Here is a 17093-nt window from a genome sequence, read left to right on the forward strand (position 1 = left end):
CTTCCTTTTTCCTTCTTTTAATATTTATATTTAAAAATTTTTTTTATTTAAACAACTTTATTACATACATGATTGTGTTTGAATTTCAGTCATATAAAGAACACCACCCATCACCAGTGCAACATTCCCATCACCATATCCCAAATCTCCCTCCTCCCCACCCAATCCCTGCCTGTACTCTAGATAGGCTTTCTATTTCCCTTGTACATTCTCATTAATATTTTAAATATTTTAATATTTATAACGTCTACTCCCAGTTTCCCCCCTTTTTTTCTTTTCTTTTTCTTTTCCCCAACATAACATAACTTGAATCATCTTGTTCTGCCTCATAAATTGAGGGGGAGAAAAACAGGATCAAACAGTCGTATGAACATTGAGTGGGAATAAAAAATGATCAGGCTTAAATACCAAACCCAAAGTCAATGACAACAGAATTGATACCCAATCTACAACAAACTATACACAGAGGGGACCAGTTACACTAGCAGTCCAGGGGGCAAAGGAAGGAGATAGGGGGATGCATGCTGGGAACAGGGGTGAAGGGAAGACAACACTGGTGGTGGGAATGGCCCTAATTCATTGTCACTATGTGCCTTAAATATTACTGTGAAAGATTCGTAGTTAACTTTGGTCACAATAAAAATTATTAAAAAAAAAAAACTTCACCAAAAAAAAAAAAAGAAAGAAAATACAAGTGTATTTGAACATGGTTACTTTTAAATTTTTCATAAAACTGGGGCTGGAGAGATAGCATGGAGGTAAGGCGTTTGCCTTTCATGCAGGAGGTCATCGGTTCGAATCCCGGCATCCCATATGGTCCCCCGTGCCTGCCAGGAGCAATTTCTGAGCCTGGAGCTAGGAATAACCCCTGAGCACTGCCGGGTGTGACCCAAAAATAACACACACACAAAAAAAAAAATTTTTTTTCCGTAAAACTATGTTCTATGTTGGCATGTAAATTATGAAAATAATTGAAAATAGTTTTAATATCAGATAAGGTCAATACTAATAAATATAACCAACATAAACAAAAGCTTTATAATGCTTTATTTTAAATGGTAAGCTTATTAGCATGAATTTAAGAGGCCACACACACTAGTGCTTAAAGAGATAAGCAAAGTTACTCTTATAGATGCTAGGTGGAGGAGGAAGATATGGGTACCACGGATCAAATTTAAGGACTTGTACTTGCCAAGTATGTAATCTTATAATATGATCTCCCCAGCCTGTCTTTAATTTTGTTTTGTTTTGAAGGCACATTTCGTGTTCAGAGGCTACTCCAGACTCAGTTCCTGGGAAACCATGATGGAAATCAAATTCAGGATTCCTGTATCAAAGCATGCGCTTTGAGCTATTATTCCCCCATTCTTTTTTTTGGGGGGGGGGGGGCCACACCCGGTGTTGCTCAGGGGTAACTCCTGGCTGTCTGCTCAGAAATAGCTCCTGGCAGGCACGGGGGACCATATGGGACACCAGGATTTGAACCAACCACCTTTGGTCCTGGATCGGCTGCTTGCAAGGCAAACACCGCTGTGCTATCTCTCTGGGCCCTATTATCCCCCATTCTTAATAATGGTCACATGTCCTAAATCTTGTAGCACATCTGATAGATGAACATGAAAGTAAACTTTATTAGTTCCCTTCTGAAAAACTACATATGTTTAAGAATTGATTTGGTTTGTGGGTTTGTTTTGTTTTATCACATTCTGCTCAGAGCTTATTCCTGGCTCTGTTCTCAATTATCACTTCTGGCAGTCATTCAGGGCTATGTGTGGTGCCTGTGTTGAATGCAGGACAGCTGTGTACAAATCAACCTACCCACTGTACTATTTCTTTAGCCCTATGAATTGTCTAGTAATGGATCACTTCTGTTCAGCATGAAAAAATACTTTGAACCTTTTTTGTGCTGAATTACCAAGAAAAGTGAGACTTTGCTCTTGTCCTTTTTCCCTTTCCATCTTGTGCCAGGGAGCAAACTTGGGGCCTCAAGCATATGAGTCAGATCCGCTGAGACATGTAACTTGGGAGGAGAGAGCATTTTTTTCCTAAAATGGTGTTCTTGACCTTCCAGTCCACAGACTAGTGTCCACAGATGTAGAAAGGTTGAAAAAATCAGTGGTCTACTGCAGTAACTATAACTGCTAGTCTGTGAACTGATGTACAGATGGGCGCATATCGACAGATGTAAGAAGTTTGAAGACTATTCTAAAATTAGTTGCCAAGTGTCAACAGGTGTTGATATCTACTCTGTTACCTGAGTCTACCAGTGATACATAAATGAAAACACTCCTGGTTTCACTTTTTTTGAAGTGCTTCTTAGGGAAGGTGGTATAGGAGAATATTTCATCTTCATTGGACAAATAGACAAATCATACAATACACATATACATACACATCTGCAAAACTACCCATTCTCTGTTTAGGAGAATGAGAGTAGAACAGTAATGAAATTTTGTTGCAGTCCTTAATGAGCAAAATATATAGCTGCCAATCAAAACTTCTTAACTACTTGGAAAATCCTCTTTGAAAATCCTCTTCTCATGAATGCCTAATTTAATCTAATGTAGAGATCATGCAATAAATTAGGATTAGGACCTCTTGAGAGATTGACAGATTTTAACACAGGTTTTTTATTTACAAATGGTTTAATTTAGAAGTTTCATTTGGAGAAATGGAAGGGAAATTTTTCTGTAAACTTAAATTCCCTGCTCATGGTATCCCTATGTAACCTTGTTTTTACTCAGTAGTGCTTTTCAAATTCAATTATGTAGACAGATTAGGTGTGTTGTTTCTTATTATTGCAGTCAATAAAGTATAGGTTTTGGGTGCATTGGGGGGATAGGTAGTGTTTTCTTATTTTTAAGAGTTGACATCTTCACTACTACCAATCTATGCCAGATTTAAGATTCTAGAATATAAATGCCATTTGGGGGACCATATGGAATGTCAGGGATTGAACCTGGGTTAGTTCCAGGTGGGCTGCAGTGGGCTGCATTCAAGGCAAATGCCCTACCACTGTGCAATCCCTGCAGCCCCAAGTTACAGATTTTTAAACATGTTTTTACATTCTTTATATGGCCACATTAAGATAAGAATTAATTTCACTGTCTACATTATATAAAATTGTTAAAGGTTTATCACAAAACTTGATAAAAAAAAAAAAAGTAGTCTGAATCTCTAGAGTTCAATGAACTTGTAACTCTTGAATTCATTGTTTAAAAACACCATTTGAACAGTGTTACTGAAAAAGTATACTCTGCTGCAGGAGCCAGAATGACAGTGTAGGTAGGGGTTAAGGTACTTCCTTGCCTGTGTCTGATTCCCAAGTTCAATCCTGGTATCATGAGATCCTCCACACACCTCCAGGGGTGATCTCATCCCCACCCCAGCACAGAGCTGAAAATTGCTCAAAGCACCACCTGAAGAATAGTCCCCAACACAACCCCCCAAAAAAGTATAACATGTGAAAGTAAACAATGTGCAGATTATGATAGAGCGAAATTGATAGACTGGTAAAAAAGGATGATGCATTTCTAATTAGCCCACAGTGTGTTTAGTTGAAATTAATTAGATTCTCTTATGTAAATGTCATGTTAATTAGCCAAGAATATTGAAGTGTTAATAAATCTGCAAAAAGGAATGGCTATTTTTGTGTATTAATGTTTTGCAGTTACTGTGAAAGAACTGATAGTAGAATATTTGATTATTGAATTTTTGATGTTTTTAGATGACTAACTCCTTGACAGTCCATTTTTCCTAATTGATGTTTTTTAGCACATGCTGTAACTGCAGCCAATGAGGGTTAGTGGAACCAGATGCTGAAAATAACCAGTCTTCACAGCTGTTTTAACAAAAGCTCCCTGGGTAGATTGTTGATCTCTATTTTCAAGGTTAAGAGTAATGTTATTTTCTCTGTTCTATCAGTTTTAGTTTTTGAATATCTAAAATGACTGCAAAACTAAATGTAGCTATCCTCCAAAACTGAGTTCTTTACTTCCTCTTAGTTCTTTACTATTCCTTGAATAGTCTTTGATTGTCTGCAGGATTAACTACTACATGGGTGACTTATGGGCTTTTGACATAGTAAAAAAGAAAGAAAGAAAAAAAGAAAATTTAATTGTTTTTTTTTTTTACATTGGTTGGAAGTGTGTGTTTGGGACTTTTAATTGTTCTTTGTTGAGAGATTACACACCCAACCATGCTCAGAGGCTACTCTTCGCTCTGCACTCCAGGATCACTCCTTGCTGGCTCAGGGGACTATATCGGCTACTGGGGATTGAACTCAGGGATTGTGTGCAGAGCAAGTGCCTTGTTCACTCTACAATCTCTTTGGTCCTCTGTAGACCAGGGTTTTGCTGGTCAAGTCAGCATGCAAATTTGACTCTTGCTAAAATTTAACAGAATTGGAATCAGTAATGTTTTCCTAAAAAAACTCAGTGCTCTATTGCAAACTGAAGAATTTAATTTTGTGGCTTACACATGGAAATACAAATAAGATCCTTAGTGCTGCATTATGTATGACAATTTTAATACAAGAATAGAAACATCCCAAGGAGACAAGATAGAACATTCAGGCTCTGGTCACAAACCACGAGCGATCCTAGACTTTTATTTACTTGCAAATTCTAAACTCTGAATTTTTGCAAGCTGAATTTATTTTAGAAAAATGTTCTCATAGTATAATAGCAATGCAAAATGGTGCTTGTTATTAAATATTTACTGATAATGAAAGTTGATTTAAAAGTTAGATATTTAATATGCTTTAGCAAAAGAAAGTATTGACTAAGAGCCAAATGGGGCTGCTGGGAATTAAACCTGGGTCAGCTACATGCAAGGCAAGTGCCCTACCCACTGTACTACTGTTTCTCCAGCCCCATTAAGATTTTAGCTAGTTAAACTTGATTCAGGCTTATAGTCCTAAAAATTTGTCATTAAGCAAGGAACTTTAACTTATATTTTCTTTGTATTTAAAAAATATGGGCTAGCTGTAGTAGTGTGAATTTTCCACCCAGAAATATATTTTCCCAGCATGATCTTACTGTACTCTCCCCCAGCCTCTACATTTAACTATGGAACCCAGTCAGAAAGGATTCCTTGGGCCGGAAAGATAGCATGGAGGTAGGGTGTTTGCCTTGCATGCAGAAGGACAGTGGTTCAAATCCTGGAATCCCATAAGGTCCCCTGAGCCTGCCAGGAGCGATTTCTGAGTTTAGAGCCAGGAGTAACCTCTGAGCGCTATGTGATCCAAAAACCAAAAACCAAAAAAAAAAAGAAAAAGAATTCCTCAGCTTGTTGCTTGTTGGAACAACAACAACAACAACAACAACAACAACAACAAAAATCCCTCTCAAGCAGTAGAAATCTACTGAACATTAAAAAAAAATCCACTGATTTACAGAGTAGATGTTCTGATCTCAAAATTATTTTGTTATTACCACATGGGACTCATGCTATATTTTTATTATTGTATGGGAAAATGAAGACGCTTTCCTTGAAAGGCTCTTTATTTCCTATATTCTCTCTCTCTCTTTTTTTTTGTTTTTTTTGGTTTTTTGGTTTTTTTGGGCCACACCCAGCAATGCTCAGGGGTTACTCCTGGCTGTCTGCTCAGAAATAGCTCCTGGCAGGCATGGGGGACCATATGGGACACCGGGATTCGAACCAACCACCTTTGGTCCTGGATCAGCTGATTGCAAGGCAAACATCGCTGTGCTATCTCTCTGGGCCCTATTTCCTATATTCTCTTAACAGAGATTATTAAAAATGAATTGTGTAAGGTTAGATAACCTATGACTATTGCTTTTATCTGAGGACATGGTAATTTTGTTTCCAGTCTTAATTAGTTTCAAAGGTATTTGCTGTCCTCATATATATCTGTCCTGGATTTTAAACTGTTTCATAGGTCTACTAGACCAAATGTAATTCCATGCTCTTTGTTTATCATATTGTCCAATTACCAAAGCTGGGATGTATTATCATGGCCAGTTATTCTTGCTGGCAATTTATTTTGGCTCAACTGTAGTTCTGTTTGTACTTTACGGTAATGCAGTGAATACATTGGATTGGGTTGTTAGTTTAACAAGCTCTCTGGAGAGTACTTTCATGATGATGCATGTTGAAATATGCTAGGTAGCGTTAAAGTTATTTGCATATTTGCCAAAACCTACAAAAATTATTTGTTAGAAATTTTTGAAAGGTTAAAAATTCTCAACCTACAGATCAAGCAAACATTTCATTTTTAAACTTGGTTGTGCTAATTCATGAGTTTCTGCCAAATTTCTTTGGGGAAATTTATTTTACTGATTTCTCTCTTCTAATATAATTGTATTGGTGAAGTGAATTACTTTTTGTTCTTAAAGCATTCTGGTACTTATGCTATTATTGACTCATTGGACAAATATTGAGCAATAAGTAAAAAAAAGGGGGGGTGGGAAGCTAGAGTAAAGCACTTGCTTTGCACACGGCCAAACCCGGTTCAATTTCTCTTATTCAATATGGTCCCAAAAGCACCACCAGGAGTGTCCTGAGTACAGGGTAAGGAGTAACCCCTGAGCATTGTCAGGGGTATCCCAGCTGATCAGAGCTTTAAACTGAACTGCTAATATTTAAATTTTGTTCACCTAATGTGCATTATTATTCTCCAAAGTTCATCCCAATTATTATATCAAAATTTTCACTTAGGGACCCTGCATTTCTGAAATGCTCCCTTGAATTTTTTAGATTCTGGAACTGTTCTGATATTATCTGTCACTACTCAATTATATATCACTAAGCCTCTTCAGAATATGTACTTAATGTGTTTATTTTAATAGTTATTTTTATATCAACAGGAAGTATATTTTGTAAAAATATATTCTGTTCTTGGGACTGGAGGTGTAGACTCAGTAGTAAAAGCCAGGCTTTTACTATGTGATGCCTTGAGTTCCATCCCTGGTACTGGGGATTAAAATGGTTCAGTTGCATTCATGGTGTGCTCCTTTACCCCCTTTATTATCTCTCTAACCCTGCTTATAAAATCTTTTTGTCTAGTTCAACTGATCAACTGTGAATTTCTGCCATTTTTGTAAATGGAGTATCACTTATGCAGGTTCACCCCTCAAGTAGAGAATAGTTGGAATATTGAATATGAGTCTTTTATAAAAACCTACATATTTCCCAGATGTAAGAATTCTTTTAGCAGTGGTAACAACAAAAACCTCTCATTAAAGCAAAAGCTACAAAGTGTTCAGAGTTGTAGAAGTAGATGTCCTAAGAATTCTTGATAAGGATGTGGGATCTGTTGAACTTTTCTGTAACTCATCTCATAGTTGTTCATTCTGGAATTTTTGAATATTATACTTATTCTCTCTGGTCAATTGGGCATTTGCAGGAACTCTTTATAGCTAAAATGCCCTGCTCTGCTGGTTTGCCTTTCTAAACTTTCTACTTACCCATACCTCATCTTTAAAGTCTTATGACATGCCCATATGATGCTGGTCAATGATGAATTTACTTCTTCCTAATTACATTTTGCAGTTATTATTTGTTCATATTCTTTGGCACCTAATCATTTTCATTTAGTTCTTTATTGCTGTCATTATTCTTTATCTTGTATGCAAATTGTCTTTCTAACAAGATAATAAACTCCCTATCTCTGAGCCTAACCCATGGTGGCACATAGTAGGCATTTGCTAGGTCATCATTGGCATTCTCAATGCACTTATTTGTTTTTCTCTCTTACTCCTTTTGTGTCATCTTACAACCCAGTGTCTTTTGCAGCCCAATGTCTTACCATTATGGCTTTGTAGGTGGAAAGACAAGACTGATAAGCTCATTAGATGTGATCTTTATGTTCCTAAACTAACATTCTTGGTGGTATGAATTTTTAACAGGTATCAGAATTCTTTCAACTTTTTCAACTGTTTCCCCTTCATTAATCATAGTATCTGGGGAACTATTTCAAAATATTTATGTAATATTTGTTTATTTTATTCCCTTTGATAAGTGTAAACCCCTACTAGGACCAGTCTAGAATTGCTTGTCAGGGGCCGGAGAGATAGCACAGCGGTAAAACATGCAGCCAACACAGGACACACCTCGTTTCAAATCCCGGTATCCCATATGGTTCCCTGAGTCTGCCAGGAGCAACTTCTTTTTTTTTGTTTTGTTTTGTTTTGTTTTTGTTTTTGTTTTTGGGCCACACCCGGCGATGCTCAGAAATAGCTCCTGGCAGGCACGGGGGACCATATGGGACACTGGGATTCGAACCAACCACCTTTGGTCCTGGATCGGCTGCTTGCAAGGCAAATGCCACTGTGCTATCTCTCCGGGCCCCTAGGAGAAACTTCTGAGCGCAAAGCCAAGAGTAACTCCTGAGCGCCACTGGGTGTGACCCAAACACCCCCCCCCCCAAAGAATGACTTGCCCTCATGTTTATATAGTAACTTATTTAAGATGTCTGGAGATTTCAGGCAGAGAGCATTAAGGTATTATGTGAAGTCTAACTGAAGACTTTGTTGGTGGTCCTGATTATACAGAATGAAACAAGCTTTTCAAGTCTTCACCCACTGATTGTGCCTCTTATGGATACTTTTGAATTATGTCATGTCTCTGAGTCCACAGAGTTTTCATAAAATTCCTTCTTGTATCATATTTCTATAATTAAACTAGATATTCTTGGTCAGCAATACTTTATATATTAAAATGATCCTTATTTACATATTTAAATGACTGGCAAATAGTTTGTTTCTTAGGAACTTCTTTCCTTTCATATAAAGCTAATTTTGAAAGGCATTCAAAGATAGTGTGACTGTTAAGATCAACCTAAAAGTTAGTACTTTGAAAAAAAAATCACTTTCTCTTTCCTAAATTGGAATTCTGTTTAAAATTTTATCCTTTAACTTCTTAAAATTAGATGAGAGTCAGTTATTTTTATGAGAGGCATGTTACATTATAGAAAGAATATGAATCTATAGGCTAAATTACATAATCAAAATTAGGTCCTTCGATTTAACACCTACCATCTCCTTTATCTTTTCTGTTCCCATTCCTTAGTATAGGTTGAATAAAGAATAGGTTGAGCCTATCCTTTCTAGGATTCTGTTTCTCCAGGTTAGTAAGTAACTATGAGCATGTAGAAGATCTGTTCTGACTTATGTGCCTGCCTTTCTGTTTCTAGGTGGGCCATGCACAGACACAGCTCATGTCTCATTAATCACACCAACCAAAAGATCCTGTGGCACAGGTATGTACATCATTCTTATCTGAACTCTTCACAAAATTAACTGCAAGTATTCTCTAATTTTCTAATCAATTGTGAAGTGATGTATTATGTGCTTGGCATTGGGAGTGGCTTGTGGTCATATTGATGCTATTGGTGGTCAGGTTGAGTAAATGCTGCAGCTGGAACGAAGAAGGTGGACATGAAAATTTACCACTTTTTTACTCTGAAGACTATCATTGAAGCATCTGAAAATACTTTCAGAATGTGGTTAATTTCTCTAGATCCTGAACTCACTTTAAAAAACATTATTAAGTAATGGAGGCTGAAGGGTAAAATAAGTAGTAGTCATATAATCTGATTTAAATGACAATTATATTATCCTGGTAATCTTGGAAAATTATTTACTTTCATTCATCTTAAAAGTTAACAGAGATGTTAAAACTATTTTTCTCCCAAATGCATGAAGTTTTGAACACATCTTTGTGCATAGTGATATTTTTATTAAACATGAAGAAATCCCGAATCTTGTAGTTCTCTTAAGGGCAATCATAATGCCCATGGCTCCCTTAACCTATAGCTTAGTTTGTTTTAAACAATATTTGCCTTCTCTAATAATGATCTTGCTATTTAAAATATGTTAAGGATTATATTTGGAAGACTCAAAATAATTACATTGTTTTTCTAAAGGTCACAGTCAGAGTATGTTTCATAGCTAAAAAGTCCTTTTAACTCAGTAACACACACTATTGTTGTATACAGCCTTCACTGAAACTTTGGCCTTTTTAAATGCTCACATTTAGATGTTAAATCTTAAACAGACCTGTCATAGCTCAGTTTCATGGTAACATCCAAACAGTGCACTTCATTTTTACTCTTCTATTCTAAATTATCAGTTTTGAGATAAGGCTGTATAAGATTCCTGGCATGCACTCATCCCTTGTGTGTACATATTCTTTCCACATTAAGTAGTTCCTGATTGATAAAGAAGAGAGGGATTTGGGCCTTAGAGTGAGACAAAAACAGCACTTCCTAACCAGTTTGAAGTCAGAGAGCCTGTTTCCTAGTCCATTCCAATCGAAGATTCAGACCGTTTGAACCCTGTTATTTATTTCAGACCCAACATAGCACACAGAGTGTACTCTTACCTTTCTTTTCTCCTTTCAGTCTTAGCTCTCCATGCAAAGTGTATTGTTGGCACTACTAACATGTTCATGTAGTAGCCATGGGGTGAGCCTTTGGCATGTTGGATCATCCTGAGAAATTTGAAAAAAAAGACTAATGTACTCAGCTTAAACTCTGAAACCAGTGAAATATTTCTTTAATATTATATACTCTACATCTTCTAGGTAGATATGTTCACCTTTTTTTCTGCTTCCTTACTAGTTTGTGTATATAAAAATACTAGCACAGATGGGGCTGGAGGGATAACACAGCGATAGGACCTTTGCCTCGCATGCAGAAGGACGGTGGTTCGAATCCCAGCATCTCATATGGTAGCCCCTGAGCACTGCTGGGTGTGACCTAAGGGCCCCCCCCCCTCCAAAATACTAGCACTTATACATTACCAGTTACTGTTGAGCATCTTATGTTTTGTTAGTTAATTGAATTTTCAGAATATTTCTGCAAGATAGTTACTGTTAATTATAGATGACAGAAAAGGACACTCAGAAATTTAAGTACATTTCCTGAGTAATACTTAATGGAACTATCAATCATTAGTAGAACCAGAATATGAGCACAGATCTTTCAGATGCTTAAGCTATGTTTTCCATATACTGTTAAAAATACATATATCGAATTAAATGAAATTTAGAGAAAGACCAATTTGTAAATAGTACTTCCTAGTAAGCAATTTTTAAAATGTGAATTTTAAAAGCACATCTAGTCTTAGCACTTAACAAAATGTTGACTTTAAAAAAATAAATTTCTCGGACCTGGAGAGATAGCACAGCGGCGTTTGCCTTGCAAGCAGCCAATCCAGGACCAAAGGTGGTTGGTTCGAATCCCGGTGTCCCATATGGTCCCCGTGTCTGCCAGGAGCTATTTCTGAGCAGACAGCCTGGAGTAACCCCTGAGCATTGCTGGGTGTGGCCCAAAATCCAAAAAAAAAAAAAAAATTTCTCAAAACTTATTTTTTTTATCTGTAAAGTAGTATAAGTCTCCTACGTTTGCTAATGAGAGAAGAAAATATAAAGATCATATATCATCAATAACAGTAATTGTTAATATAAAATTACCATTAATAGGTATTTGTATACAGTGACCTCCATTAAGTATTGTTACTAACACAATAAAAGATGTTTTAGGTGAAATGAGGACTAAATTAGAAAAACCAGAATTCATTGTCTTGCCTAGTTTATTTTTATGCAAATCACATTCTTTGTTGCTTGTTAGAGTTATAATGAGAATTGAGGTTAATATTTTTAGTCTTTGTACATGAAGTGATAGGAAAGGCATTGAATAATCATACATGCACACTTTTGCAGGCTTTCTCACTGTTTTGTTTGTTTGTTTGTTTGTTTGTGAGGGGAAGAAACTCCCCTGGTCATGTTCAGGAGCTTGCAGGGATTAAAATACAATGCAGGATATTGAACTGGACCTCCTCATGCAAAGCATGTGTACTAGGTCTTTGAGCTATTTACTCAGCTTTGTTTTTGTTTCTGTGTTTTGTTTTTTTTAATTTTGGGGTGCTGTTTTGTTGGTGTTGGAAGATAGTTTTTATTGGCATATATTTAGAAAGATGTTGAGAGAAAGAGAAAGATGTGAGAAAAGAACGAAGGGAAATACGTCTAAGAGAGAACATGAGCAGCAATATATAAGGGAGAACACGGACTTGAAGAGCATTCTCCTTTTTTTTAAGTTGAGTATATATGTCATAACCAGAAAAAGACTGAGAAATTCTTCTTGGAAGGAAATTATGCAATGTGCAGGTTATCACCTAAGAAGCTCAAAAGAAGAGTTATCTCTGTAAAAACATTAAAGGCCATCTAGTTGAGTCTACTGTACTTTTCTAGAAGCTTGTCTGCTCCCTCAAGCTCTTCAAGTCAACTATCCTGCCTCACCCTTAAACTTAACCTTGACTCCAGAGAGCAACTTCTTGATTTTAAGAAATAAGTAATTTGTTTTACAATCCAGTTACATATCTTTTTATCTCTTTCTTTTCATCCTGAAGGTTGCCCAGGGTGAAGATTCTGAACATTTTTCTTACCAAACCACCATTTGTTGCTGCTACATTGCTATTGTGTTCTTGTATTCTTTATGTCTAGATTCTTTAATATTTGAATGCTTGCTTGCACAACATGTTGCACACTGTTTTTATTAGAAGCAGCACAGTAATAATTGTTTCCCAAATACAGTTTCCCAAATATCTTGTAGAATATGGAACTTGAGACATGGGTGATCCAAAAATACCTTTCATTCATGTCATTTAGTATTGAAAATACCTCAGAATTAGATCTTACCATACTCCTTCTAACCAGTCTGACCAGACCATACAAGTTGAACTTTAATATAGGTTTTAACTTAAATAATGATATATCTTAGAAAAAGGATATTTAGGCTGAAATAAATTGGTTCTTTTAAGTTAGCAGTCTTGAAGAAGGGTATAAAATGTACTGTTTTAAGAGGTGAAGAGAGGGGGGCGGAGAGATAGCATGGAGATAGGGCATTTGCCTTTCATGCAGAAGGATGGTAGTTCGAATCCCTGGAGCCTGCCAGGAGTGATTGCTGAGCGCTGCCGGGTGTGACCCAAAACAAACAAACAAACAAACAAAAAAAGCTGTAGAGAGAAAACAATACCAGCTCTTTATCTCAGTCTTTTAAAAACTGTCTTATCAGATTTTGCTTTGTGTTAGGGCCATATCCAGCAGTGTTCAGGGCTCACTCCTGGCTTTGTGCTCAGGTGGTGCTTAGGGTACTATGTGGTGCCAGAGATCAAACTTGAATTGGCTGTTTGTATGGCTTTTGCCCTACCTCTTATACTTTCTCTATAACTCCCTTTTCTGATTTATGATAAATACTGTGCTTGGTTGCATTATTGTCATATAGTCTGTGCCTTTTTTCCAAAAAGAACATTATGTCAAGCTTTTTTATATATTATTTAAAAAAATGCATTACATACTTTATGAATTGACCATAATATATTTGTTTCCAGATGAAAGCAGTTATTTTTAAAAGACTAGAAAGAAAAAAAAGGAATAGAAGAAATTAAAAAAAAAGAAAGTAAAAAGTACAGTAGCAAGCACATTTTGTGAAAATTGTTTTATCTCCAATGAAGTCATTAATACAATGACAGAAGATTTAGTAAACTTCTGTTGTTAGCTGTCCATTTTGTTAAATTGGTGTGATATCATCAAATATATTACATTGTCCAGAAATTCAAAGCACTATTACTGGTACTTTGGCTTTTAGAGATGTGTTCTCCGCTGCCAAGCATCCTGGAAAAGGGAAGATGTTGGGGAAGGTTATGTGCACTTGCTCCAGAAAAGAACCTGAAGTTTGATCAGATTGGTCCCTCCTAAAAGAATCGTAAAGGGATTCTGAAGCAGGGCCATAGGCAAAATGGTGATTTTGGTTGATGAATGCAGTAGGTATTGCTTTGACCAGAGCTGATCCAGTGCAAAATGACGAGTGCCTGTGAAGTTTTATAAATAAAGGAAATTGTATGGTAGTATTTGGAAGCAGGACACAAAATTAGGCAAAGAAATACAGTAGTTTAAAACAGCCAGTATATTTACAGATATATATAATTAAAAATATCTGTGTTTCAAGCAACTATTTATTCAATTTTGTGATTTAGAGAAGTAGATTGTATTGTAGAATTGTTGACCTATCGGTTAAAATGAGAGAAAAACTTTTTAGGATTTACTTTGTTATAACTATGAGTCAGAGCAGATCACACAATATAGTAGTAGTGGCAAATGAAAAGTGAAATTTGGTTTTGGTTTTGGTTTTTTTGGGCCACACTTGTTTGATGCTCAGGGATTACTCCTGGCTAAGTGCTCAGAAATTGCCCCTGGCTTGGGGGGACCATATGGGACGCCGGAGATCAAATCACGGTCCTTCCTTGGCTAGCGCTTGCAAGGCAGGCACCTTACCTCTAGTGTCACCTCTCTGGCCCCGTAAAGTGAAATTTGTATTTGTAAGTTGGATGGAAAAGGTTTTTCCTTTAAATGTTGACTTTTAGCAACTCAGAACTATTAGCCATTCAAGTTAGTATGACCTTTAGAAAAAATTTCAGTACCATGATCATTTTGGTATTTAAACAGAAACATTAAATAAAGGTGCTTGTGGCTTTTTAGTACTATGGATGTCTATAACTTGCAAAGAGATGAAAAGTGCTGCCAAGTCCCAGATTGCTTTTGGTTAGAATGTGAAGGATAGCATATCACACCTTCAGATTAACAGGGACAGTTTATAATTTTTTTTCAAAGAACTCAGAATGTTTTGTACATGTTCCTTTGTTATTTCTGAGCTCTGGTCGTCTCCTTATATATAGAAAGCATTTAGTTTCCTAAGGTCATATTTTAATATTTAAAGTGCCCTGTAAAAAGGGCACCCAGCTTGTATCCAGTTTGGTTCCTTGAGTCTCGACAGGAGTAAGCCCTGAGCATGACAGTATGTGACCAAACACCCCCCCCCCAAAGGCATTTAAAAATTAAGTTTCATATAGGATAGAAGATATTGTTTCCTTTTCTTAGTTGTTTTTAACTAGGGACTACAAAAACAGTAGGAGTCACACTCTGTCTGGTCCAGTAGGAAATGTTGGGAACAGTGCTACTCCTGCACTAAAGGTTCAGACCTGGTGCTTGTGGAGGAAAACGTACCATGGATCAAACTCAGGGTTTTTCTTTCTTTCTTTCTTTCTTTCTTTCTTTCTTTCTTTCTTTCTTTCTTTCTTTCTTTCTTTCTTTCTTTCTTTCTTTCTTTCTTTCTTTCTTTCTTTCTTTCTTTCTTTCTTTCTTTCTTTCTTTCTTTCTTTCTTTCTTTCTTTCTTTCTTTCTTTCTTTCTTTCTTTCTTTCTTTCTTTCTTTCTTTCTTTCTTTCTTTCTTTCTTTCTTTCTTTCTTTCTTTCTCTCTCTCTCTCTCTCTCTCTCTCTCTTTCTTTCTTTCTTTCTTTCCTCTTTCTCTCTTTCTCTCTCTCTCTTTCTTTCTTTCTTCTTTTTTTTATAAACTCAGAGTTTTTTCATACTGTTATCTTGCGCTCTACTAATTAACCCATTCTTGGCTTCCTCTTAGGATTTATTTAATGACAAGACATGTTAAGTTTTGGGGGGTTTTGGGGGGGGGTTTGTCGTTGTTGTTTGTTTTTTGTTTTTTGGGTCACACCCGGCAACGCTCAGGGCTTACTCCTGGCTCTATGCTCAGAAATCGCTCCTGGCAGGCTCTGGGAACCATATGGGATGCTGGGATTTGAACCACCATCCTACATGAAAGGCAAATGCCTTAACTCCATGCTATCTCTCGGCCCCGACATGTTAACTTTTTTTTAAGAAAGCCTATTTTAAAAATTTTTATTGCTGTTGATGAATCTTAAGATAGAACCATGTCTTAACTTAAATTTCCTTGAAGGAAATAGCCTCTCTCCAGCAGGGTCCTTGAGCTAATCAAAAGCTAACCCTGATTCTATAAGTACCTATGCTTAGGGATCACTTCTAGTAATGCTTATGATGTTTAGGAGATCATATGTGGTGCTTGGGGCATGCAGTGCAAGTGCTTTAACCCCTATATCTCTCCACTTTTAACACCTTTCTTTTTCCCTTCCCTCCCCTCTTCTTAATATATGGAAGAAAAGAAAATTAGGAAATTGCCCCTTTCTTATTACATCTATCTCTCTTAGAGACTTTTTTCCATTTTTATAGTTCCTTTATTCTTGAAATTAAAATAAGAAAAAAAGGGCCAGGGGCCTGAGAGATAGCACAGTGGTAAAGCATTTGCCTTGCATGTAGATGATCCAGGAGAGAGGGTGGTTTGAATCCCAGCATCCCATCTGGTCTCCCGTGCCTGTCTGAGCGCAGAGCCAGGAGTAACACCTGAGCAAGGCCAGGTATGTCAAAGAGAGAGAGAGGGAGGGGGGGAGAAAGAAAGAGAAAAAGAAGGAAGGATAGAAAGGATAGCACAATGGGTAAGGTGTTTGGAAGGAAGGAGAAGGAAAGGGGAAGAATGGGGATGGAGGAGAAGATGGCTAATACTAAGGAAAGAAGGCAGCACAGCGGGTTAGGTGTTTGCCTTGCATTCGGCCAATCTGGGACAGACCTGGTGGCAATCCTCGGCATCCCATATGGTCCCTTGAGCCTGCCAGGAGTGAAAACAGCTATGAGTAACCCTGAGTGCTGCTGGGTGTGGCCCAAAAAACAAACAACAACAACAAAAATAACCAGACAAGAAGGAATGGATTGGCAGCTCTATTTGTTTCACTGTACCTATATTTTCTTTTACTTTTTCTTGCAAGTCAGTAAAGTAAATCATATTCACTTGATAGATTTGAAAACAGAATGTTTTAAAAGTTGTCTGCATGTTACAAAAATGTTTAGTAGAATAGCAAGTAAAATAACCAGTTGTGAACCATAGGGATACATATATAATATGTATAACTAATAAAATATAATATATAATATTTATATTAAAATATAAATATGATACATAACTATAATATGTAGTTTATTATATATTATATTTATATATTATAGCTATATAAGTGTTTCCCAAACAAATGACCAAAAGACACATGAAAAAATGTTCCACGTCACTAATCATAAGGGAAATGCAAATCAAAACAATGAGATACCATTTCACACCACAGAGATTGGCACACATCATAAAGAACAAGAACAATCAGTGCTGGCCCCAGGCATTTGGAGAGAAAGGAACTCTGATTCACTGCTGGTGGGAA

The 17093-nt window shown here is 36.7% G+C and overlaps 1 protein-coding gene across 2 annotated transcripts in view; it reads left to right on the top strand.

The window, feature by feature from the left end:
• The window catches only part of ZFAND3 (zinc finger AN1-type containing 3), a 321493-nt gene that overhangs the window by 229691 nt on the left and 74709 nt on the right, over positions 1-17093 (top strand). For both annotated transcript variants that reach the window (XM_049765426.1, XM_049765427.1), the window contains exon 4: positions 9158-9223. In XM_049765426.1, the coding sequence (XP_049621383.1) occupies positions 9158-9223 (66 nt within the window). The remainder of the gene's footprint in view (positions 1-9157; positions 9224-17093) is intronic.

Source organism: Suncus etruscus, chromosome 18 (genome assembly GCF_024139225.1).
Source record: "Suncus etruscus isolate mSunEtr1 chromosome 18, mSunEtr1.pri.cur, whole genome shotgun sequence".
Lineage (NCBI taxonomy): Eukaryota > Metazoa > Chordata > Mammalia > Eulipotyphla > Soricidae > Suncus > Suncus etruscus.